Source organism: Anabrus simplex, chromosome 6 (assembly GCF_040414725.1).
Source record: "Anabrus simplex isolate iqAnaSimp1 chromosome 6, ASM4041472v1, whole genome shotgun sequence".
NCBI classification, from domain to species: domain Eukaryota; kingdom Metazoa; phylum Arthropoda; class Insecta; order Orthoptera; family Tettigoniidae; genus Anabrus; species Anabrus simplex.
Window position 1 is genome coordinate 52,405,213 of NC_090270.1, and position 25,427 is coordinate 52,430,639.

Consider the following 25,427-nt stretch of genomic DNA (forward strand, 5'->3'; position numbering starts at 1 on the left):
TTTCATCGATGACAATGCTTGGCTTCATCAAGGTGCATCAGTGAGTAACTTCATGAGAGAGACAGGTATCATTCATATGAATTGGCCAGCTAGCACAATGATGTCAGAATAATCATTGCCATTTGTCTCAATGATCTCAAAGTGTATGAAGAAGAACACTACGTTACTGATGGAAGCAGAGATAGCAGGACTCATATTACTGCAATTAACAGATGAAAGATCCAGTACAAATGATCAATCCGATTACACAGTTGGAAACTTTGTTCCTGCAATCAACTGATTTTTTTTTTTTTTTTTTTTAATACAATTGGCTTTACATTACACCAATACAGATAGGTCTGATAGCAATGATGGAATAGAAAAGGAAAGATCACAATCTATATATATAAAATAACTTGTCCTGACTGACTGATTCATCATCGCCGAGCCAAAACTACTCGAAATAAAGAATTGAAATTTTGAGGATACATTCATATTAAGATGTAGGTGCTCGCTAAGAGAGGATTTTGGGATATTCCTTCCCTAAGGGGGTGAAAAGGGGGGTGAAATTTTAAAATGAGTGTATCTATATCTCAAAACTTTAAAAGTTTACAGATGTAAAAATTGGTATTTAGAATCTTCTTTTAAAATAAGGAAACACGTATTTTTTTGTTTTTGGAAAATCCCAATAGGAGGGGTGAAAAGGGGTGAAAAAAGAGCTGAATGCCTTTAATGAGGATACTTATATCTCAGAAACTGAAGATATTACAGACCTAAAAATTGGTGTTTGGGATCTCCTTTAAAAATAAAGAAACATGTACTTTTTGTTTTTCGAAAATCCAATTAATGGGGGGTGAAAAGGGAGTGAATTTTTGAAATGAGTGTATCTATATCTAAAAATTTTTAAAGTTTATAGATGTGAAAATTGGTATTTAGAATCTCTTTTAAAAATAAAGAAACAGGTATTTTTTTGTTTTTGGAAAATCCCGATAGGAAGGGTGGAAAGGGTGAAACAGGGGTTGAATGCCTTTAATGAGGATACTTATATCTCAGAATGTGAAGATATAACGGACCTGAAAATTGGAATTTGGGATCTCCTTTAAAAATAAACACATATTTTTGGAAAATCCAATTAATGGAGGGGGGTTGAAAAGGGGGGGGTGTGAATTTTTAAAATGAGTGTGTATATATCTCAAAACTTTTAAAGTGTACAGATGTAAAAATTGGTATTTAGAATCCCCTGTAAAAATAAAGATACACATACTTTTTTGTTTTTGGAAAATCCCTATAGGAGGGGTGAAAAAGGATGAAAAAGGGGTTGAATGCCTTAAATGAGGATACTTATATCTCAGAAACAGAAGATATTACAGACCTGAAAATTGGTATTTGGGATCTCCTTTGAACAAAAAGAAACACATACTTTTTTGTTTTTGTTTTTGGAAAATCTAATTAATGGGGTTAAACAGGAGTGACAAATTGGGGTGAATTTTTAGAAATACTATATCTACAGTATATCTCAAAAACGTAAAATGTTACAGACATAAAAAACTGGTATTTGGAATCTCCTGTAAAAGTAAAGAAACATAAGTGATTTGTTTTTGGAAACTCCACTTTAGGGGAACTAAAAAAGCGGTGAAATTTTAAAATGAGCATTTCTAAAGTATATCTCAAAAACTTAACATGTTACCAAACATGTTATCTCTGTTGAAAATAAAGAAACATGTATTTTTTGTTTTCTGAAAAACCACTTGGGTGCAGGAGTAAAAGTGACTGAAAATGGGGTTGAATTCTTTTATTTAGGATACTGATATCTCAAAAGCTGAAGATGTTACAGACGTGAAATTTGATATTTGGAATTTACTTTAAAAATAAAGAAATACGTATTTTTCGTTTTCGGAAATCCACCTAAAGGGAGGATGGAAATCGAAAAATTATTTGAATTAATTGTATGAGGATACTTACATCTAAAAAAAACTAAAGTGGTTACAGACGTAAATATTGGTATTTGGATCTCCTTTAAAAACAAAGAAAGAAGTGTTTTTGGGCAAAATCATTTTGGGGGCGGGGTTGTTTAAAAACAAAGAAAAAAGTGTTTTTGGGTGAAATCATTTTGGGGGCGGGGTTGAAAATGAGTTGAATTCCTTTTATGTGGACACGTATTTCAAAAACTGAAGTTGTTAGAGTCGTGATAATAGGTATTTAGAAGATCCTTTGCTATTAAAGAGACAAGTATTTTTAACGGGAAATTCATTTAGGGGGGGGGGGGGGGGACTGTGAAAGGAAGTGAAAACAAGTGAATTCTTTGTATGGGGATACTTATATCTCAGAACTGAAGGTAACAGACGTGAACATTGGTATTTGGAATCTCCTTTAAACATAAGGAAACGCCTTCTATTTTAGGGGGGGGTAAATCAACTTAACAGCAGTGGGGTGAAAAAGGAGTTGAGACCAATTGATTTTACTGTTCATAATGTACTTATTCTTATCATAAACTGATCATTTTTAATCTTTCCTGGGTTTGTTTTCAAGAACCATCTTTTCGTTTGGAGTACATAAAGTTAGATTTCAGTAGATTCTCCTGGCATATAAAAAAATGTAAACACATTTGAAATAAACGATATGAATGATATTGAACATGCAAATGTTCACCTCTATAATAAGGTCAAGCACCGGGCGAGTTGGCCGTGCGCGTAGAGGCGCGCGGCTGTGAGCTTGCATCCGGGAGATAGTAGGTTCGAATCCCACTATCGGCAGCCCTGAAAATGGTTTTCCGTGGTTTCCCATTTTCACACCAGGCAAATGCTGGGGCTGTACCTTAATTAAGGCCACGGCCGCTTCCTTCCAACTCCTAGGCCTTTCCCGTCCCATCGTCGCCATAAGACCTATCTGTGTCGGTGCGACGTAAAACCCCTAGCAAAAAAAATAATAATAAGGTCAATAATTCACCGAAGTATATCATTCGTGTCGCCAGAAATCTCACGCACTTGCCCACGCGCAACAATGGTGCTGGTCACATTATCAGCAATGACAATGGCAGAGGATGTAATTTACCACCAAGTAGCAGTCTTGCATCTTGCTGTGGATTTCAGACTATCAATAATAATAATAATAATAATAATAATAATAATAATAATAATAATAATAATAATAATAATGTTCTGGACCGCCGTCAAAATGTGCGGACCGCACTGGAAACAGGTCCTGGCCGGGTAATAACTACGATTGCAGTCCAGCCGCGTGTTCAGTACCAGCGTACTGGCCTTCGGTTCAGAGGGTCCTGGGTTTTATTCCCGCCTGGGTCGGGGATTTTAACCTTAATTGGTTAATTCCAATGGCTCGGAGGCTGGGTGTGTGTAGCATATTCAACATTTGAAATCATCCTAGGTAAGGCCCTCATCTTCACAGACATGCAGGTCACCTAATAGGCCATCTACTAGAAAAAGACCTGCACCAGACCTCTCCGGAGGCCATATGCCATTATTTTATTACTACTTGATATATTGATATTTACTCTTATAATTGCACTTCAATACGGAACAAAAATGAAATTTATAGCTTATAACTGTACAACAAAAGCATTCACATGATTTTACAAAGCACTTTTTGAGCCTGATTTAAATTTTTTGAAGGGAAAAGTGGGGTTTGCCTTAGATTCGGAGAAATACGATACTGTAATTTTTTCAGAATGAAATTAAACGTACACTTTCACGTAGTATCAGATTTTGAAAAATAACACACAAGTAAGCCGTAGTGTGGATATCATCCATGGAAACACGCATTTTAAATAAACTGATTGCCGTTTCATACCTATTGGACATGACAATCTGCTGTAGCGAGTAAATTTTTTGCTGTTATGAATTCTCGCTTTAGCGGACTTCTACTGTAATTTGGATGTGCAGTCATGAGTAAAATATATCAGTTGAAAGCTATAGCACTAGCAAGAGTGTGACAAATATGAGTTTTACAGCTGGCCATGGACGGCTCACACGTTTTTGAACTGAATTACTTCATTTTCATAGGAGAACTAGCAGTGTGCAATGTCTCCCAGTTAATTACGAATAAAATATTTAAAATTTCCACAGATTTGCAATCAATTTGCACCAGAGAAATTTGTATTTACCTACTATCACGACATGGTAATGCAGACCAAAAGTTTCATGTATTTGGAAGATTACAATGCAACTAGTTGGTTCATAATTTGATGATTTATTTACACTAAAGTAATTACCATTTTCAATATAAATATTTAACCAAGCTATACAAATATATAAACTTATTTTCAAAATTTCCATTTCTAAAATTAGGGTGCAGAGGTTGTTCACATATGGTACTATCCCACTGATGGCTTCCAAGGCATCTTATTTCAGCTTTCCTGCATGTACTGTATACCGAATATGACAGGAGAAATCCTCTTCTTATTTTTGTCTCTTCTGCTCCTTCTCCATCAATTCTTGTTGTTACTGTCTGTTCACATGTACAATTGTCTAATACATGGTAGTCCCAGCAACCTTGATTGCTATTTTTCTTCAGAAGGCGAGTCATAATAATCCACATTCATTCATAAATTATGTTGATTCAATCTGTAAGCTGTGCCAGGGAGAATGGTAATTTTTGATAATCAAGTTTCCTGAATTTTATTTAGCAATCTCAATCGGAAACCATGTTTTGCTGCTGCTGCTTGTTGTTTTAAGGGGCCTAACATCAAAGGTCATCGGCCCCAAGCCATGTTTTTGGTCATACTAGCCCGCAAGGGCATATATAGAGTGGAGATGTAGTTCTCCCCATAGTACATCGGCACTGCATTGTGCTTATCACAGGATAGCTTGAAGTGGTGTCGATACCAGTGTGCCACATTTTTGGTCGGATTACAGGTTATGATATAGATGTTGATTCCCATAGGGAATATGAAATATTTGTTCCATTTATATTGGTATTACAGGTTATAATCCATTCACAATGTTTTACCACATCGCATTGAAAATGTGTCTTCCCACATGGAGTCCTTAGCTGAGTCCTGGTGGCATTGCTTCCACTTCTGTCAGCCTCCTCACTTTCATCTATCTTATCCAACCTCTCTTGGCCAACTCTTGTTCTTTTCTGACCCTGACAGTATTAAGTCTGTGAATCCCAGTGAGTCTTTCATTTTTACACCTTCTGTGGCCCTTGTCTTTCTTTGGCTGATACCTTCATATTTTGAAGCATCGAACCCCTTCCATTTTTCCCTCTGATTTGTGTTAATAGAAGATGGTTGCTTATCTGTACTTCCTCTTGAAACAGTAATCACCACCACCACTTGAGGATGTGTCTACTAACCAAAGAGTACAAATGGACTCGCTACTCATCGCACCAAAGAGTAAGTTTTATTCAAATTCAAGTCAGTGAGAATAAGTAGAGAAAATATCCAGAATTCATCAAAACTAATCAGAGAAATCATTCTAGGTCAAAGTTCAAAATTTGCTTTATTGTAAATGTAAAAAAGTGTAAGTCAATAGTAATACAGTGAAACCTCCTTACTGCGTTCCTCATTAACACGTTTTCCCGTTTAGCACCTTGTAAATTCAAGTCCTGATTCTCATCATATTAAACTACATAAAAATACCCCACTTACCGTATTTCGAATTTTCGCTATCACCGCTTAGTACGATCACATTTTTCGTAGCCCTGAAAATGTTATTTGTCATCCCTTGTGAAAGGAACATGATTTCCAACTCGGGTAAGAAAGAGCCCTCACTACAGTTGCATGATAACGGGAAAAGACCTTGAATTCCTGAACTTCAAAGGATAGGTTGCACCTTCAGGGAGCGAGCCGTTAGCCTCAGAAACGTTCAGTTTTGCTTGCCGGTTAGCAGAGAGATTCCTGAATAACACAGTGAGCAGTTCCAGGCGTTCATATTTTCCATCCTGAATGCAGGTCCACTTATTTGTCGTAACACCTGACATACGTGCAATTTCTTCAAATTCCGCAGCCTTAGCTACAAACGGAGCCATCCCCAATTTCTTAACAATTTCAACTCGTTTCATGTTGCCACTTTCCTTCATTACATTCAAAATACGCAATTTTTCAGCAATCTTAACGCTCGTTCTCTTTCTTTAACCCATGATCGCTACTCTCGAATCTTACGATGCTAATCACAACTCGGTCACACATGAAGCACAGAACACCGAAGAGTACGCTCGAAAATAGCTTCCAGGTCGCTCACACTACCCAACATGTGCACAGAGATATGATTTCCAAGAAAAAGTACAGTGTGAGTCATAAGTTCGTGTTTAGAACAATTCTTAAGATTTTGAAGACGGAAACTATCATAAACATATAAACGTAGCATATTGCCTTCGAGGACTGAAGATATAAGCTCATAAGCATAAAAATCATATAAGTGAAAGACGTACAAATAAAATAATTCTCCGTAATACGTATAGGATTTTGTTGGGACCACTGAAAAAAAAATGTATACGTGTAAACCATATAAAAGAAGTTTCACTGTAATGTTCTAAACTCCTGCACAGTAAAACAGCCCCTACCACTCTGCCTAAATTAAGAAAATGCATGTCAGTGATTACACTGATAGTCTGAAAGGCATATTTTTTCTGATAGACGTTGATGTTCCACACTACGGTATTCAAATTTTTCTTCAGCCCATACCACTTTCTCTACATTAAAAAAAATACATATCAGTGATTACCTTGATATTTTGAGGAGCGTATTTTTCTGATAGCCTTTGATGTTCCATGCTACGTTGTTCAAATTTATTTTTCAATACTGCTACAGTATCCAGCTTCTTCCGAACAACCTGCTTCAATTTTTCAAGGGTAGCTTGTTTGGACAGTGTTTCTCCTGAAATGATAATCACGGAGAAAATGCAGATAATAATGAAAGTATTTTAAATATGAACACAATGGCTTAACTGTATGTGTTTGCAGTAATCTCAATAATATTAAGGCATCCAAAATATATTTTCATTCACTTGTATTCTGAATGGTAACTAGGAAATTTTCTGGATTCTTGACACTACAGAATGAAACCTACAATTGCCCATGGGTAAACACAGGCTTAGATAGTTGGATGCGAAGTTCTCTTCCTGCTTACCTATTGGATGATACTTTAAAAAATTGTAATATATTAATTATACCAAAGAAAAATGAAGAAAGAGACCTAGTATGGAACAGAATGCCTTTCAATTATGTCACTGAAGGTAACAAATGTTTCAAACAAAACAAATGCTTGAAAGGCATAACATAATGCAATTAGCCAGAGAACTTTGTTCTCCTTATACCAAACCACACCTCACACCCTCCATCTTCACAATAGTGCTCAAACCTTAAAAAGAATATCTGTTAGGAAGGATGATAACTTGTGTTCTCCTCAGCCGTCCAGTACCTTGGAGTTTAACTTAAATCATTATTCACATTTAAAGGGCACTGCTGTTCCATCGGCATGAAGTTTAGAGCAAGGAATAGCTTACTCTGAATGTTAACAGGGTCCACTTGAGGAGCACATGCAGCAACTGGGTGAACTACAGCTTTGGCATTCTCTTTCTCTACAGGTGAGTATGGTTGTTCTGTATGGACCAATTTTGTGCATTCCAAAAAGTGGATTCTGCCTTGAATGACGTATGAAAAGCTTCAGACCAACCACTGTCAAAAAAGTATACGGTACCACACCTATGGTTTGGCACCACCATCTGTTCAACAAACTGCAGTACACTACCTAGGGAGAAATCGATCGCTGTCAGCAGTGAGAATTATCAAACAAACAACACTATTTACTTTATTTCACTAATTCACACTACAAACTGAGTTGTTAGATTCAGTGTTTGAATACACTCAGGTATGAACAACAAACCAGGCCATTACAATCAGACAACCAAAACAATCTGCATTTATGTTATCACTACTAACATCATTTATTCAAAAATGCTACCTTCTAACCTCACTCATAAAATATTGTTATTTTCAGTTATTTCATTTAAGTTATGATTACGGTTTGAGTTCTGATCTACAGTATTTCTATGTAAATGGCTTTGAAAATATAAATTATGATACCTTTATTTAACATAAACAAAATAGTTGAGTCTTGATCTATTGTTGTAAAAGGGTGATGAAAATCTATCATATGGGTGCTCGTAGCCGAGTATCTGTAGAATTTCTTTGCATTAGCAGGTTCCTGATATTGATGTTTTGTTAGAAGAAATCTTCAAAACAGCCTCCCAGAAAAATAAACATAACACTACCAATGATGACACAAACTCAACTCCTATACCTTTTCCCTACCGCAGCATTGCTCTGCCCGCTCCTACAGCGCCTCCTTCTCAACAGCTCCCTGGCATACTCAGTTAGTCGCTGACAACATGAACGTAAAAATGAGAACAACTTTCTAAAGGGACCAGCAGGGAAGTGAGTACTCAACTCTTTTCAAATCCCCTAAAAGGAACTGTAATATGTAATTACCATACTTTCTTACAAAATATTAGAACTTTTTTCTTCCTAGACTCCTCAACAAATTCTTGGAAAATATTCAAGCTTTACCAACAAATCTTTAACATCTGTATTGCAATGCAATAACACTGAAAGAAGTTTCCCTTGCGCCAGGCTGAGTGGCTCAGATGGTTGAGGCGCTGGCTTTCTGACTCCAACTTGGCAGGTTCGATCCTGCCTCAGTCCGGTGGTATCTGAATGTGCTCAAATACGTCAGTCTCATGTTGGTAGATTCACTGGCACATTAAAGAACTCATGCAGGACTAAATTCCGGCACCTCGACATCTTCAAAACCCATCAGAAGTAGTTAGTGGGACGAAAAGTCAATAACATTGTTGTAATAAAATAATAATAATAATAATTAGAGGACCCGTGCTGCACTGCAGGATTCGTTATAAATAGGTCAGACAACTTGTATTGATATGCCTGTCGTAGTCATATTGTTTTGCCTACCATTTTCAGTGGTTTTATGAACATTTAATAAGAAGCGCATTATGGCATGTCGCAGTTCCTAGTCAGAATCATCCATTCTGATGTCATGCTGCCTGTGTGGAAAAAAAATCTATCCATATATTCGCTTTATTTTCTGCAGTTCTTGATGTAAAGCTTGGTATTGTGTCACAGAAGGCAGTTCTTTTATAAAAAACTATTGTTTCGTGAGCTCATAGATACAGGAGCATTTTTTGCCAGGCAGAGAACATTTTTAACATACATGGCCTTCACTCTTTCTAGTGTAGCTAGGTATCCAACTAAGGTTAGGTTATAAAGAGATTCCCACCTTCCAATACTTGCCAATTTTCTATAGCTAGTTTACTGTTTACATGACATCATCCAGCTTAATCTCTAGGTGTATACAAAATAGAAAATGTTTTGTTCCGATTATGGAACATCTTCAGCTAAAAGATTTGACAAAAATGGCAGGCCAATTTAAACACATGTAATGATTATGGTGATGAAATAAAATGTTCTTTCATTCTTGAAACATAAAGGCAGTATTAGAAATTCACATTACAAAACAATACCAACCAGAATAACGTCAACGATCACACACACCTAAAAGATTCCCCACTCTTCACTCTACTTTGTTTAATCACATACATTATCAGTAATGCACAACAAATGAAACTTCATTAAATGATATAATTTATTATTCCAATAACGCTTATTAAACATACCATAAAATATTCTCCAATAATAATAATAATAATAAATTCCATTCCTGACCCAGTCGAATGACTGGAAACAGGCTGTGGATTTTCATTTTCAATAATAATAATAATAATAATAATAATAATAATAATAATAATAATAATAATAATAATAATAATAATAATAATAATAATAAAATAATAATAATAATAACAATAATAATAATTGCAGATGACTTGGTAATCCTCTCCAACAACAAACAAGAAGCACTCCAGTCCGCAGAAAAACTTCATGAAATAGCGGCAAGAACAAGTCTGCAAATTTCATATGAAAAGACAAAGTATATGGAAGGTACATCAGGATTTAACAACCATCCTCTAATCCCTAGATATGGGAAAATCTCCCAAGTAGATAAATTCAAATACCTAGGCAAAATTATACAACCAAACGGGATAAATCAGCAAGCGAAGAAAGAATTACAAAATTACAAAAAGCATACAAAATTGTCTGGAGCAGATACAACAAAAAATTATGAAACTACAACACAGTTGTCAAACCAGAAGCCCTTTATGCATCAGAAACTCTGATAATTGGTGGCAGATCACAAATAAAAAGATAAAAAAACAAGAGAGTAAAATTATAGGACCTAAGTGCGAAAATGGTATTTGGATGAAAAGGAAATCACAGGAAATCTATTAATTAACAGAAAAAATCACAGACACCATTAGAAAAAAAAAAAGATAAAAATTGTATGGTCACCTGATCAGGATGGATAACAATCAGCTAACAAAGAAAATACTAAATCTCACAGTATCTCTAAAAAATCACAACTGGCTTACAGAAATAAACAAAGATCTTCAGAAATTAGTATAAATGAAGAAAACTTGTAAGACAGAAAAAAAAATTCAGAAATCTCATAAACAAACACAAATTTGCTGATCAACCTAAAAGACAAGGTACAGGATGGCCGGAAGAATGCAAAAAAATATTTGTGGAAGACAAGAAGAAACGCTGTGCTAAATAAGTTCACACATGCTCCTTAGCTGAGCATAACGAATCAAAAATAATAATACTTTAGTATTATTATATTATTATTATAATATAATATAGTCTATATATACAAAATGCTAATGTGTATGTTTCACAAAACTCAAGCTCTTAAACCAGAGGGAGTTAATAAGTGCAGTTTATTCCAAAATCTTCCAAATCGTCTGAATAGTACAGAAAAAATCTTGCATTTTTGAAAAGTCAACGGAAATATATTTAAAATAAAATAATAATAATCCATCGCGCAGTCACCAGGATTAAATGCATATATTCACTGTCGCTAGGCAACATATATAAGATAGGCAACCATTTCAATTTAGACGTCTGCAGTTTTCCATTTCTTTGAGTTTCGCTGTATGCATCAACAAGGCACAAGGATAATCACTTGAAGTTGTAGGAATCAATCTTCAAATCAATCTGCGTTATTCGAGAGTTGGAAAAGCAAACACACTATACATCTCAGCTCTAAATGGAAGGACACTTAATACAGTTTATCCGGAAGCTCTATAAGGAAAAATTAGTTTTTTTTGTACAATATGATCTTTTATATTGTTTTAATATTATTTGTACCATCCACCAACCTGGGATCTTAGTAAGCATTGAAAGTAACAACATATTTTAAAACAATGTAATTCATGCAATGTATGTAAAAAAACGACGTGTGTTAATATATATAGGCCGAAAGCTATTTTGCTTTAAAATAAGTTTAAAAACATCTAACGGTTGAATTAATAAACGCAGGCAAAGCTGCGGGTATACTCTAGTCATAAAATATATTAATATCCTGTTATCATATGAATTCCAATATATGTACTGTACTAGAAAAGTATTCAAATATATCAGCTATCTCACTCCAGTCTCAGAGTATCCAAGATAGGAAAAAGATAAGTATTCCATTCTACTTACTTGCTAATTCCTCATTTTTGGTCATCAGTTCATCCAACGTTGCATTCATTTTCTGAGTCTGTGACATGGCAGCAATAAACTCGTCCAGCCTATCCTCACTTTCATTCAACTTCCCCAGGTCCTCATTGGTTAATTTAGACAGTTCAGGAAAAGCCACAGACTGTGTCCTCATAGGTTGAGATGTTGAATTGAGAGGAACAAATTTATTATAACTAGACAAGGCAGAAATAGAAGATGGACATGTATGTGGAACAGGATAATGTGGAAGGCCATATGACGGAGACATTCTCCCATCCGTAGCAACATCAGTACCTACAAGAAAAATGCTTGTTTATGAATAACAATACAGACAGCCTTACAGGCAGGTGGGTGGGGACTTTTTTCTTGATTTTTTGTTTTTGTTTTTGTGGTTTAACATTATACCAACTATGACAGGTCTTTTTTGAAGTTGATGGGATAGGACTACAAAGGAAACAACTTTCTCTTTATTAAGGTACAGCCTGGTGTGAAATGGGAAATTATGAAAAATCATACACAGGAGTAAATTAAAAAGGATAAATGCAGTTAACGAGAGTTCCAGTGACCTACCTCGGTCATTGGGTATATGATGCTCAGTCCATTCCTAGTGAGAGATGGTATTTACAAAGCATTATGAAATTTAGTATGGGCAAGAACAAATTTGTTACTTTCATCGATTTGTCTCAGTCCCATCCTTGACTTTGACAACATGATCATCATCATCATCATCATCATCATCATCATTTCCCTTTATCCAGCTGTAGCTGGGTAGGGGCAAATATGGTTCCTCTCCACTTTCTTCAGTAGGGGACGCCATAACATTTTCTGAGGCACCATATCTGCTAATCCACATAGGCTATTGTTACGATGGGCTTACCACACACAAAGGCATTTTATACCTACTGCCAGGTTCCTAATTAGGCCACCCCTAACATGGAATCAGGTGCCTTTCAAAGCCGCTCCTCTGCAGTACAGGTGCTACAAGTTTGCCCCTTCCGCCACCTCCACCATAGCGAAGTCCACCTTCTCCGCTGTGGATGCTGTTGAGGTCTTCACTCGTAACCCTGAGCTGGGACCCATACCAGATGTTACACACCGGGTCAGTGTGCTCTGGGATTCACATAGGCAGAGGCGCCACTCCCTGGGTAGGGCTGCCTCCGAAGAGGATCCCTACCTGCTACCTGCGATGATGATGAAAATAATAACAACAACAACAACAACAACAGTGAGTGGTCTCTGGAGAAGCCTGGTGCAGGGCTTTCGAGTTGACACATATAAGCCCATGTCTATGAAGATGGGTCTCAACCTAGGATGAAGTCTAATGCTGAAGATGGCAGAAAGAACCCACTCCACAAGCCAGACGAAATAACCAAAGAAGATTAAAATTCCCAACCCGGGTGGGAATCAAACCCAGGACCCCTTGGAAAAAATGACAGCATGATAACCAATTAGCTATGGAGCCAGGCAGCGATACTAGTAATATTATCCCTTATGCACTCAGTAACTGTGATTGTGTGTAACTACCCATAGCGTTGGTCAGTGTGTACATTTCAATGGGCTTGGCAGACTGATATGTAATAGCACCCTCTGGCTCCGTGAGGAATATAACAGAACCAGTATGCCTCTTCAGTGACAGCTGATCCAACCAGCCTTCCAGTTGAAAACTGAATATAAAATTTGTAGGCATTTCTTCAAAACTGTTACCAAACTGTTCATTGTGTACGTTTCAATGGACTTAGCAGACTGATGTTTTAGCACCCCCTAGGTCCATGAGGAATACAATACAACTAGCATGCCTCCTCAGTGACAGCTGATGGGGAGCTGCTGGGGATCCAACAAGCCTTCCAGTTGAAAACTGAATATAAAAGTTCTAGTCATTCCTTACAAATTTTATAATGGTATTCTGCTTTCCTATCAGCGTGACAGTATTTAACTTTTTTAAATAAAATCAACATTTTCTCAAAAAACTATAAAAATATTAATCTTGTGGAAACTGCTCCTCTTGGTCAAATATCCCCGCATTAAATTTTTTGCAAGTGTACCACACGACATGTGGTAAAAATATGAGATTCCTGTCGTCGACAGAAGCTGAGACGAATGAACATATACTGTAGTTCTGAGAAAATTACACCTAAACTTTCACTGTAAATAAATAAATAAATAAATAAATAAATAAATAAATAAATAAATAAATAAATAAATAAATAAATAAATAAATACATACATAAATAAATAAAATTAAATAAATAAATAAATAAATAAATAAATAAATAAATAAATAAATAAAATAAATAGATAAATAAATAAAGAGCAAATATTTGATTATTATTATTATTATTATTATTATTATTATTATTATTATTATTATTATTATTATTATTATTTTGAATGGGCCTATTTAGGACCACACTTGTTCAACCATTGGGCATTGATATCCTTACCAAGTACCATTGCTTCTCTTGGTACAGCTCCCTTATTTCCTCTGGTTAGAGGTTACTCCCCTGGTGTACCTCCTTTCTTTCTTCTGGCTAGGGGGTATCTTTCTTGTTCAGGATCTGTCATGCAACCTGTCTTTTTTGTATGTCTGTCCTTCTCAGTCCCTGTTAGCCATTGCAACAAGCATTGCATGTTGTAGGTGTTTTGAGTCAGTCAATAAACCACCTCTAGCTAATTTAACTCTTGCAGAGAGAGCTGCTTTCTCGCATACATTGGTTTCAATACAGTCACTGAGGTACTTCTCTACTCACTTGGTTTTACTCTGTTCTAGTGACATCTCTCTGTTAGCCTCTTTGATGCTAGTAAAGTACCTGGTTTTCTCCAGAGATCCAGTGACACTTCGAGCAGCACCTGTCTTCTGAGACAGTTGACCTGCATCATCGCTATTTCCAGAAATTCAGCGATCAATACCATGTTGTCTGCAAAAGCCAAGCCCATCTCTCTTGTGACCGAGGCAGACACCACTCCGGACTCCCAAGCTGAACAGTTCCTTGAGCCATTCTCTCACAACTATATCAGGGATGCAGTTGGAGAGGAGTGGGAAAAGTCCATCAACTTGTCTGACCCTGTTTTGATCTCAAAGCTTTCTGAGATCTCGCCACTGATTTTAACCTCAGAGCACGTGTCAGTCAGGGTTTGAAGAATGAGTCTGCCAGTTCTGTTGTTTAGTCCTAGTTCCTCAAGAACTTTATTCCAGGTTTCTCTATCCAAGGAGTCATACGCATCTTGAAAATGTCAACGAAGGTAACTACCACTTTGCGGTTTTTAATCTTCAAGTGGGCTAGTAATGTTTTGAGGTCGAGTATTTGTTCAGCATACAATCAGCTATTCCTGAAGCCTCCCTGGTATTCCCCCAGTTGATTCTCTTGCAGGTAAGGCCTTGGAGAGGTGCTTGTACATTTCCAGGAAGAAAGAGCTGGGCACATCTGCAGATCTGCTCTCTTGTGAAGGTGGTGGATCAAAGATGAGGGCAAGCTAAGTGGCAATTTCTCAATTTCCATTATGTTCTGAATGATCTCAGTGAGATTTTCACTGCCCTGCTACCGGCACACTTCCAGAGTTCGGCAACAATGGAGTCCTCCCCAGCTGCTTTATCATTCTTGAGTAGCTGGATGATGGGATGGTGATTATTATTATTAATTTTGTTTTTTGCTAATTGCTTTACGTCACATCGACACAGTTAGGTCTTATGGAGACGATGGGACAGGAAAGGCCTAGGAATGGGAAGGAAGCGGCAGTGGCCTTAATTAAGGTACAGCCCCAGCATTTGCCTGGTGTGAAAACGGGAAACCACAGAAAATCATCTTCAGGGCTGCCGACAGTGGGGTTTGAACCCACTATCTCCCAGATGCAAGTTCACAGCTGCGTGCCCCTAACCACATGGCCAACTCGCCTGGTTATTATTATTATTATTATTATTATTATTATTATTATTATTATTATTATTATAGACTGTTATTTAATGCCAAGTTGTATATATCATTTAAAGTATCAGAATTTGAGCTTTCAGATAAAACCTAACTGAGAAAATGGATTCTTTTTATACATTTAAACCACTGGAACTCCCATTAACAATATAATCAACAACAACAAATTACAATGCCTACATTCATAGACCATGTCACAGCCAACAGGTTTTGCAAATAGTTGCTTATTGTTAAATTGTGTGCTTTCTCTGTATTGCTTATTTGGTGACTGAATAGTAATTGATGATTGTTTTAGGTTAAAAGAACATTTATTGGCAAATGTTACATTCCTGAGGAATTTTGAGCCTTGTAATATCTGTCTTCAATGGATATGAATCCTAGTATGTGCAGTGTGATTGTAGCATTAGCAATAAATACTTCTATGATACAAACAGAGACTTTTAAACATAGAAAAGATCACAGCATGAAGATAAAGTTGGAATTCGAGAGGATATATTGGAGCAAAATACTTGTTTATAGGAAGAGGAATTAGGGATTGGAATACTTTACCAAGAGAGATGTTCGATGAATTTCCAATTTCTTTGAAATAATTTAAGAAAAGACTAGGTAAACAACTGCCCTAAATGCAGACCAGTGGTGAATGATTAATTTGTAAATCGAATTATTAAGGGGAACAAACAGGCTAGCTCAATTTCACTCAAGAAAAAGCAAAACTGTGTCAGAAAGAAACTATCTACTAACTGACAACCATTTTTCTCTTTAGAAGAAACAAATTAAACCCAGGCTTACTGTTGTTATTCGGCTCATGAACTGAGTGACAGGGAGGGTGAATCTGAATGTGACTAATGTCTGTCGCAGACTTCCAGAAGGTGGAAGGAAAGCCGCAAACCTCCAAAGAAACACTTTCTAACAGTAGAAATGGATAGGAAATGGTTCTGGTGGGCCCTATAGTTATCAGGTTTGAAGAGAAAAAAAAAAAAAAAGAACAATACAAAGAGGTCTTTTCTCTGAAGGAAGACACTTTCAAGTCAGGGGCAAAGGACCCAATATGTGCGCCGAGTTTCATGCATTAAGGTCCAAGAACCTTAGTGCCAGTCGACAGCATGATGAAAGGTGACCAGGACAATGAAATACTGGAAATGAGAGTTCTGTGAGCTGAACACGTGATTCCTAGCCACACTGCTATCTCCCACTATCTCCTGAATTCTAGCTCAAAGCTATGTGAGCCAAACTGCATTGTCATCTAAACTACACTTCAAAGAAAGAGAAGAAACTCTTCAGTGACAACAATATTTGTGTATTACGGGTGGCCAGTAAACCCTCCAGGTTTAATCCCATTGGGCTCTTTGCAAAAGGAGACTCATAAAACTTGGCTCTTCCACAAAAATACACATGATAGTGCATGGCATCATGACGAACTTAAAAATATGTACTCAAAGCTTGAGGAACCTATGCCAAATCATAAAATATAACTAATAAAACAGAATGGAAGGCATATTAGCATTCTCAATGACAGAACTGCACTGAAAACAAGCACAAGAGAAAGCTACAGTTTCCCTACCATTACGGAGGATGAGGTGAGAACAACAATATTGGGACTGAAAAACCAGAAAGCCGCTGGCCCAGACAACATATATAATGAACATCTGAAAAGCGCCTTACTATTGTTGGGAAAAATATGGGCTGCACTCTGCAACAAGTGTCTAGAGATGAGTGAAATACTATCTAGCCAGAAAACCTCCTTACTGAGGACATTATTTAAAGGTAAAGGAAACCGAGAATCTCTCGATTCATATAGAAGTATTGCTTTAGAAAATGCAGTCTTTTAAGTCTTTTCCAAAATCCAAACAGATAGACTCGCCTTGCTAACTACCGAAATCATCCCCATCAACACTATGGGTTAAGGATAGGCAGGTCGACCTTACACAAGACACAGAACTTACTGGAAGACATCGGAGAAGCTCTGAGACATAAAGGAGGCAAATAACACGTCATTTTATAGACTACAAGAAGACTTTCGACCTACTGGATCGTCAAATTCTTATTGATAAACTTGAACAAACGTTAGGAGAAGGAAATTAACAAACATACTGGCAAATATCTTACAGGATAATACAGCCATTATAAGAGACAATCTTCAATTCTCACAACCTATCATCCAGACAACAGATGTTCTACAGGGTGACCTGATTAGTCCACTCTTATTCAACCTCATTGCTGCAGACGCCGTGGAAATACTGAAGGGATTTGAAGGACAAATCTCTCTACATACCTATGCAGATGACATTGCCATTGGCTCTTCCAATTTAGAAGACTTACAGAAATGCTGGTATATATACTGGGCAAAAAGAAACAAATTCCAATTAAACATGGACAAAACGGTTCACATGATATTCAGAAGGGGTGGCAGAGTTGCCCCAATAGATCAACTATTCTATGAACAAGTCTCCCTAAAAATCGTAAATACCGAGCTCGATAGCTGCAGTCACTTAAGTGTGGCCAGTATCCAGTATTCAGGAGATTGTAGGTTTGAACCCCACTGTGGCAGCTCTGAAAATGGTTTTCCGTGGTTTCCCATTTTTACACCAGGCAAATGCTGGGGCTGTACCTTAATTAAGGCCACGGCCACTTCCTTCCCATTCCTGTCCCATCGTCGCCATAAGACCTATTTGTGTTGGTGCGACATAAAGCCACTTGCAAAAAAAAAATCTTTCTGATTTCAATCATCTTGGGGTAAACTTGCAGACTTCTGGAAGCTCCTTCATGAAAATCAAGAAAATGACAGTAACTTATGAATTAGCTAGGGAATTCTTTTATATAGAGGATATAAGACTACAGTTGCGCCTACCATTCACAGCAGCCTATCGTGACCTGCTAACAGAGCTACAAGCGAAGAAGAAAGAAATATGGTTTGAGTTCTACGCAACTGAAGCCATGACATCTTCAGACTGGAAAGCGCCCGTCTATGATCTTCGACATATGATATCTCGTTTCTCAGTACACGGATTCCACTTTAGAGTGTGTAAAACCAAAACATTCCACAAGCCAGCGTTAGAATGCATCTGTGAACTATGTGGACAGAAATGTGAACAATATCATGCTGAGTGGTGTAATAGGAGACAGGGATCTCTTAAGAACTTATGTAGTGAATAATCTTCCATTTTCACTATAATTGATTTTGATTAATGGATATTAGCTGCAATAAACCTATTATTATTATTATTATTATTATTATTATCGTTATTATATTAGCTATTAAGAAAAACTAAAGGAAAGCATTAGATGAATAAATGCAGAAACAACAAAAAGTGTGTATGTTACTGTTATATGGGACTGTAGTAACTAACATTATCACAAAAGTAAGAATAACAAAATAAGTACATCCATTTCAAAAAATATAATTAATGGAAAGGAATAAAGAAGTGACAAAAAGTACGTAAAGTTTTACATACTAAGATAGGAATGTGAATAGAAATATCCATCAGAATAAACAGAGTGACACATAGTGTGGAAAATGAAGCAACTTATGGAAGAGACAAGAACAAACATGAAAACAAAAAAGTACAAGGTTGATCTCCATATATTCATAAAGATGGGCTCTTTCAACTCAGCCCTTAACATGCTTTTTTTCCGCTCCCCAATTTCATTATAAGAGTGGGCATCAACAGTCACTGAAGAGCCATCCTGACAGATCTTCAGTCTTAATGTGGCAATGTAGGATAAAAATAAAGCCAAATAAACATAGGAAAAAGGAGGAGCTACAAGTGGGACAAGGCTAGGAACAGAGAGGGAGAAAAGGAACCAAACAAATAGTATCTAAAAGAGTAGTTTAAATATTTGTTACTGTTTCCTTGTCAAGTTTTAAAATTAATTAATATAGTTGGTACTATTATCTGATGTTAAATATAATGAAAAGGAAAAATTTTTACCCATGGGTTTCATTTGTGAAGGCCCCGCAACGACTTCTGAAGCAAGAGGTGGAGGATTACGTTCAAACTCTCGAATGATAGCTTGCACGACACGTCCCAAATCAGAATGTACTGTGAACTGCAAGAACAACATGAATGAAATGAAAAATCTGTACAACAGATAAATTATCATGAAAAAGATTCAATCAAAGTAAATATTGATTATATCAAAAGAAAATTTCTTACAGTCACCAATGTGAACAGAATAGTAAGCTTTGAAAAATGGGCAGATAGATAAAATGTACATGAATCAGGCAATGGCTTTATAACATAAACTGTCTTCAATGATCTTATTTAGTTTTTCACTTGGTTTATCTTGAATACATAATCAAAGAACAGCGGCAGTAAACCAGAAAATCTACTGACACAGGTCTCTCGCATTTATTGTGCTCAGATAATCACACTAAACAACCAATCTATTTAACAAGAATTACTGCCCATATTCTACCTTTCTACAACAATAAAGAAATACACTAGGTTTTTAATCTATTTATTTCAGGAGCTTGATATATCCAGGCTTAATTGCATGGTTTTATTATCTTGTCTCTGATTAAATTAATGAAGAATTTCTTCTGCAAGCCAGGGTTCTAGAATAATAACTTTCTTTCCAACAAATATAATGTTATCGAGAAAAACTCCGTTAAGAAATTCCGCATAAGTTCTTCCACCTAAGAGGCAATATTGTCAGTCCCTTGATAAGTTGCATGAAGATATACGTATATTTTTCCTGTTTGAAGTGTTCCGGTATTTAAAAAATTTCACGGTTAAACAGTTCAAATTTTAGAACCCCTTGACATGTAAAACGTCACAGACTCGCCGTAGGCGCATGAACGGTTCAACACAGAGTGAGTGAAACTTGCAAGGAGACAGACATGCTCTTCATTATATCATCTGTAATTGTGGTACACAGTAGTAGAGACAGACGTGGTCGCAAACCATGATGAGAGTGGCCTTCTCCAACTTGCATGCAGCTGGTACATTTCTTGTACAACAGGACTTTCCTTTCCAGTTGTTCAGGCACCTTCCTCTTTCTCAGGTACTGCCACATCTTCTCTCTTGTGACACTGATTTATGCCTTATCAACATCCAGGAATACCATGAATAGGTTCTTGCTTGTATTATGAAATGTCATCATAATCATCATGAATTCCTTCCAGTGTGGTAGCCCAGCATAATACTTCGGTTTGTGCAGTAACCATGGAGCACATGATAATCACTACTTTACCCCAGGGGTTAATCCTCCGTCGACCTTGGTCGACGCAAGCAAGTTGTCGGATTCTGGGGAACCTGCATCGTGTGCAGAGGGAGAGTCGGAGCCCCCCATTAGCTCAACGTCCTCAATACGCCAGACACAAAAGATCAGACCCAAGAGAACCTTTAAATTAGAAACCAACAACATACAAACCATGATCAGAGTGGGGAAACTGAAATCAGCATATTGGCTCTACAGGAAATGAGATTCAGAGATGAAAATATGGTAGAATCAAAAGGATACGTAATAATGAAGGGAAAACAGGGTATCAGGATGAAGCAACAGCCGTTTATGTTTGGTACGGCATTTATAGTAGACCGAAGCTTCTTGAATAGTATAATTGACTGGAGGGGTGTGAATGAGAAACTCATACTTGATGATGAAAATAGGCAATAAAACTTATACACTTGTCAATGCACATGCCCCCACAAATGATAAGAACAAAAAAGACAAGGCACGGACAGAGAACTTCTGGAAAGCACTTGATAAGGTAGTAATGGAAGCAATCATGAGAGGTGTCGTGATCTTGCTGGGGGATTTCAATGCACAGCCAGGCACTGAAAGGAGATTCAAAGGCCCTGTAGGGGATTACCCTGCGCACAAGAGAACAAATAAGAATGGAGTGCAAACTTGTGCAAAAGACACAAGATGAGAATCATGACCACACACTATGATGATGATGATGCTTGTTGTTTTAAGGGGCCTAACATCGAAGGTCAGCGGCCCCCCACACACTATAAAGCCAAGGTGAGTAAAAAGACAACCTGGGTAAGTCCGGGCAATAGAATTAGTGAAAGGTAGATAGATCACGTAGCGATCCGAGACAAAAACCATGCGGAGATCACGAACATCAAAGTCAGGAAAAACAGCAGAATGGAGTCTGACCACTATCTCACTGAAATCAAATGTAGATGGATACCAAACAAAACTAAGGGAAACACGAGCACAAACTCACACCAGATCAACAGAGAACTGCTGAACAGAAACAGAGATCAATACATGAAGAACCTGACAGTGGAGAGTAAATGGGAAAACTTAAAGGACAAGGTTAGAGAAGAATCCAAACGATTGGCCACTAATAACAAGAGAAGAAAGCATTAGTGGTGGACAGAAGAATGTGAGGAGGCAGTAGAGTACAGGAGGAAGATGTGGGTAAGGTGGCAGACTACCAAGAAGGAAGAGGACCTGTCAACATTCGAGACAGCAAGAAGGATGGCTGCCAAGACGATTAGGAATGCCAGAAGGAAAAGGTGGAATGAGAGGCTGGAAGAAGCTGATCATGCGTTTAAGAAAAACAAATCATGGTCCTTCTTTAAAGAGATGGAGAGCAGGATAAAGGGTTATGAGGCGAAGGAACCTTTTGTGAAAGGACAAGATGGCGAGTTGAAAATAGGTGAAACAGACGTATGCAAGGAAATGGCAAGATATTTCAAAGATCTACTGAACACAGAAGCACCCTCAGGGAGTACGACACTACAGTACACCAAAGACATAACCAAGGACGAGCACCCACCAGAACAAAAGTTGTGAAGGCAATCAAGGATCTCAAGAACAACAAAGCGGCAGGTAATGATGGTATAAGCACCGAGGAGATCAAATGGGGGTGGTCCTGCAATGGAAGAAAGTATCTATAGAATAATAATGGACGTCTAGATAAATAAGAAGATACCTAGCGACTGGAAAGAAGCCATAATTATAACAGTACATATGAAAGGAGACAAAAGAATACTGGATAACTACAGACTGCTAAACATTGGGTACAAGATACTCTCGAGATTATTGCTGAATAGAGTGGAAGCACAGCTTGAATCGACCATGGAAGAATACCAAGGTGATTTTTGGAAAGGGAGGAACTGCATAGAATAGATCTTTGGACTCAATAGAATCACAGAACACAGACACAGGAAAGGAAAGGACACAATAGTGACATTTGTAAACTTTGCAAAAGCCTACAACTCAATAGACAAGAACACACTACTGAATATCCTACGCGACAGAAGACTGGATTCTACGACACATGCATTGGTGGGGGAAACATAAGCTACAACCGCTAGAGTAAGATACTGGAGTATGTTGTCAGACAGCTTCGAAATTAAGACAGGAATCTGACAAGGAGATGGTCTGTCGCCAATATTATTTAACCTAGTTTTGGATGAAGCGGTGAAGCAGTGGAGACAGTTGAATAGAACCATGGGAATCGAAGGTGTACAGATTGGATATAAGATCAAACACAATGTCATAGTTGACTGCCTTGCCTTTGAAGATGATATGGTATTGTTACACTAGAAGGAAGAAGACGCGACGTTGGCACTAGCAAATCTAGCCGAGACTGCAGCAAAGGTTGGTCTAAAAATAGCCTACAACAGGACGAAGGTACTGAATACGAAGACCGATTGGAATGTAAAAGGCCAAGTGGTAGAGAGAGTCGACAGCTTCCGGTACCTAGGTGAGAACATCACGGGTAAATACAAAGCAACCAAAGTACCACAGACAGAGCTCAACTGCTGCTGATACTATGATATGCAGCCATGACTACATATGGAAAGAAGAACCTCTCGAGAAATGCCAAACTGTGACACTACATGATAACCATCAGGAATGCTGCATTATGTGCAACTGAGACGCTGACATTGGGCAAGAGAGCATGCATACAATTGGAGAACGAGGAAAGAAGAATCTTGAGACATACATGGGGCACCAAAAAGCAAGGTGAAATCTGGGTACACAGATCAAGGCAGGAACTATATGAGAGTATAGAACCAATCTCGAGAGTGATAAGAAAGAGAAGGTTAGGATTTGTTGGACATCTGATGAGGATGGATGACACTAGGCTGACGAAGAAGATACAGAATTGCAACCTGCTTAACTGGAAATAAGTGAATGAAGGAAGTCAGAGAAGATTGGGAGACTATTGGCATAAAGGAAAAATATCCACTGATGACAGGATAGGTCCAAATACAGAAAGCTCATGGAAGGTCACAGATGGACGGACACCAGAATCCAGATTCAGATCACGGAAGCAGAGAGAAAGAGGAGGAGTGAGAGACTGAAGATGTATTGGGAAGAAATAAGATGTGCCGAACAAGTCAGTCGTGATCCTCAGGGGTCGTAATGAACCGAATAGAATACATAAACATATATTCCTATATTTTTTTACATATTCTTTTTTCATTGTGTTTTTTTTCATAACAATCTTTTAACTTTAATTATGTAGCTTTTAATTTGTTCACTGAAGATGGCTCTAGAATGAGCCGAAACATGTCTGATTGAATTATTCCATCTAAGATGGATATACATTGTATTGAATAGGAGAGCGTAATAAATCTTTTTTCTTCTTCTTGTTTCCGAATTTGGTCGCCTATGGACCGTATAGAACCTAAGGCTTTCTCTTCTTCTTCTTCTCCTCCCAGAACCGCTTCATCCTTTCACTTCTAATCATCCTTTCTTTCTCAGATATAACCAATTTGGGTCTACATTTTGGTGGTTTCTCCTGGAATGTTTTGATGCTGTCCACTCGGCTTCTAAATTATTTTCTGTTGTGATTCATATCCATTGTAAGTCCACTTTCTACTGCATCTCTTTTTACCTCTTCTACCCACTTCGTCAAAGCTTTCAGTCCATTGATGTACTTGAATATTTTCTTAGCTGTTTCTCATCCATTCTTTCTAGATGCCCATAGAATTTTAGCCTTCGCTTTCGCATGTTGACAGTGATTTTTGCTGTGTATTTGTAGAGATCATCATTTTTTCTATTACTCCACTCCCCATCAGCAATTTTCTGTGGTCCTAAAATTTTCCTTAAGATTACTCTCTCCTTTTTTTTCAAGAACTTGAAGCTCACTCTTTTTATTCATTGTCTGTCTCTCTGAAGCGCAGAGACCCTCTGGCTTTACCACTGTGCTGTAGTGTCTAAGTTTCACCTTGTAAGATATTGCTCTTTTGTTGTATCTGTTCTGGGTTAACCTGTAAGCTAATTCTAGTTTTCTAATTCTAGCCCTATTCACCTCTTTATCCAATCCATTAGGTTCTATCCATTCCCCTTGATATTTAAATTTCTCAGTTCTTTTTACAGTCCCATGCTCCGCTTCTAAGTGTCTCTCCCCTTGATGTCCATATTCCTTGTATCCTGTCTTCTCATATGAGACTTTGAGACCTGTTTTCTCAGTGATCTCATGTAGAGTATTCAGCATAATTTGGCATTTTCTCGGTTGTGAGCCAAGAGGGCAAGATCATCTGCGAAAGCCAAACATTTAATTTCTAAGTTCTGTCCTTTCCTCTCTAAATGTATTCCCCTTATTCCTTTCACTTCCAAGGCTTTTTCCCAGGTTCTAATGATTTTTTCTAGAACAATGTTAAAGAGAATTGGTGATAGGCAGTCCCCTTGTCCGACTCCCACTTTTATTCAAATGGTACATCCTAAACCGAGATGGAACTTCAAAAAAGCTGACTGGACCAAATTTGCAAAGCAAACAGACTCCAATATCAAATGGATTAAACCAATGTATAGCAGCTACAGCAGATTTGTTGGGGTTATTAAAGGGCACAGCCAAACATTGCATCCCTATAGAGGATACTGTAAAGAGTACATCTCTGGCTGGAATAGAGAGAGTGAAGAGCTACTAAGGGAATAACAATATGAAGAACATCCTACTTCTGACAATGCAACAGGTCTCCTCCAATCCCTGGATGAGAGTCAAAGAAAGATCTGGCA

General features: G+C 37.5%; 1 protein-coding gene across 1 annotated transcript in view; it reads right to left on the bottom strand.

Moving 5' to 3' along the window:
- Vsp37A (Vacuolar protein sorting 37A) overlaps window positions 1–25,427 on the bottom strand; it is a 46,699-nt gene that overhangs the window by 6,697 nt on the left and 14,575 nt on the right. Inside the window, exons 3-5 of the mRNA XM_067149736.2 lie at window positions 19,427–19,544; window positions 11,557–11,868; window positions 6,663–6,814 (exon numbers count right to left, since the gene is read on the bottom strand). Coding sequence (XP_067005837.2) covers window positions 6,663–6,814; window positions 11,557–11,868; window positions 19,427–19,544 — 582 coding nt within the window. The remainder of the gene's footprint in view (window positions 1–6,662; window positions 6,815–11,556; window positions 11,869–19,426; window positions 19,545–25,427) is intronic.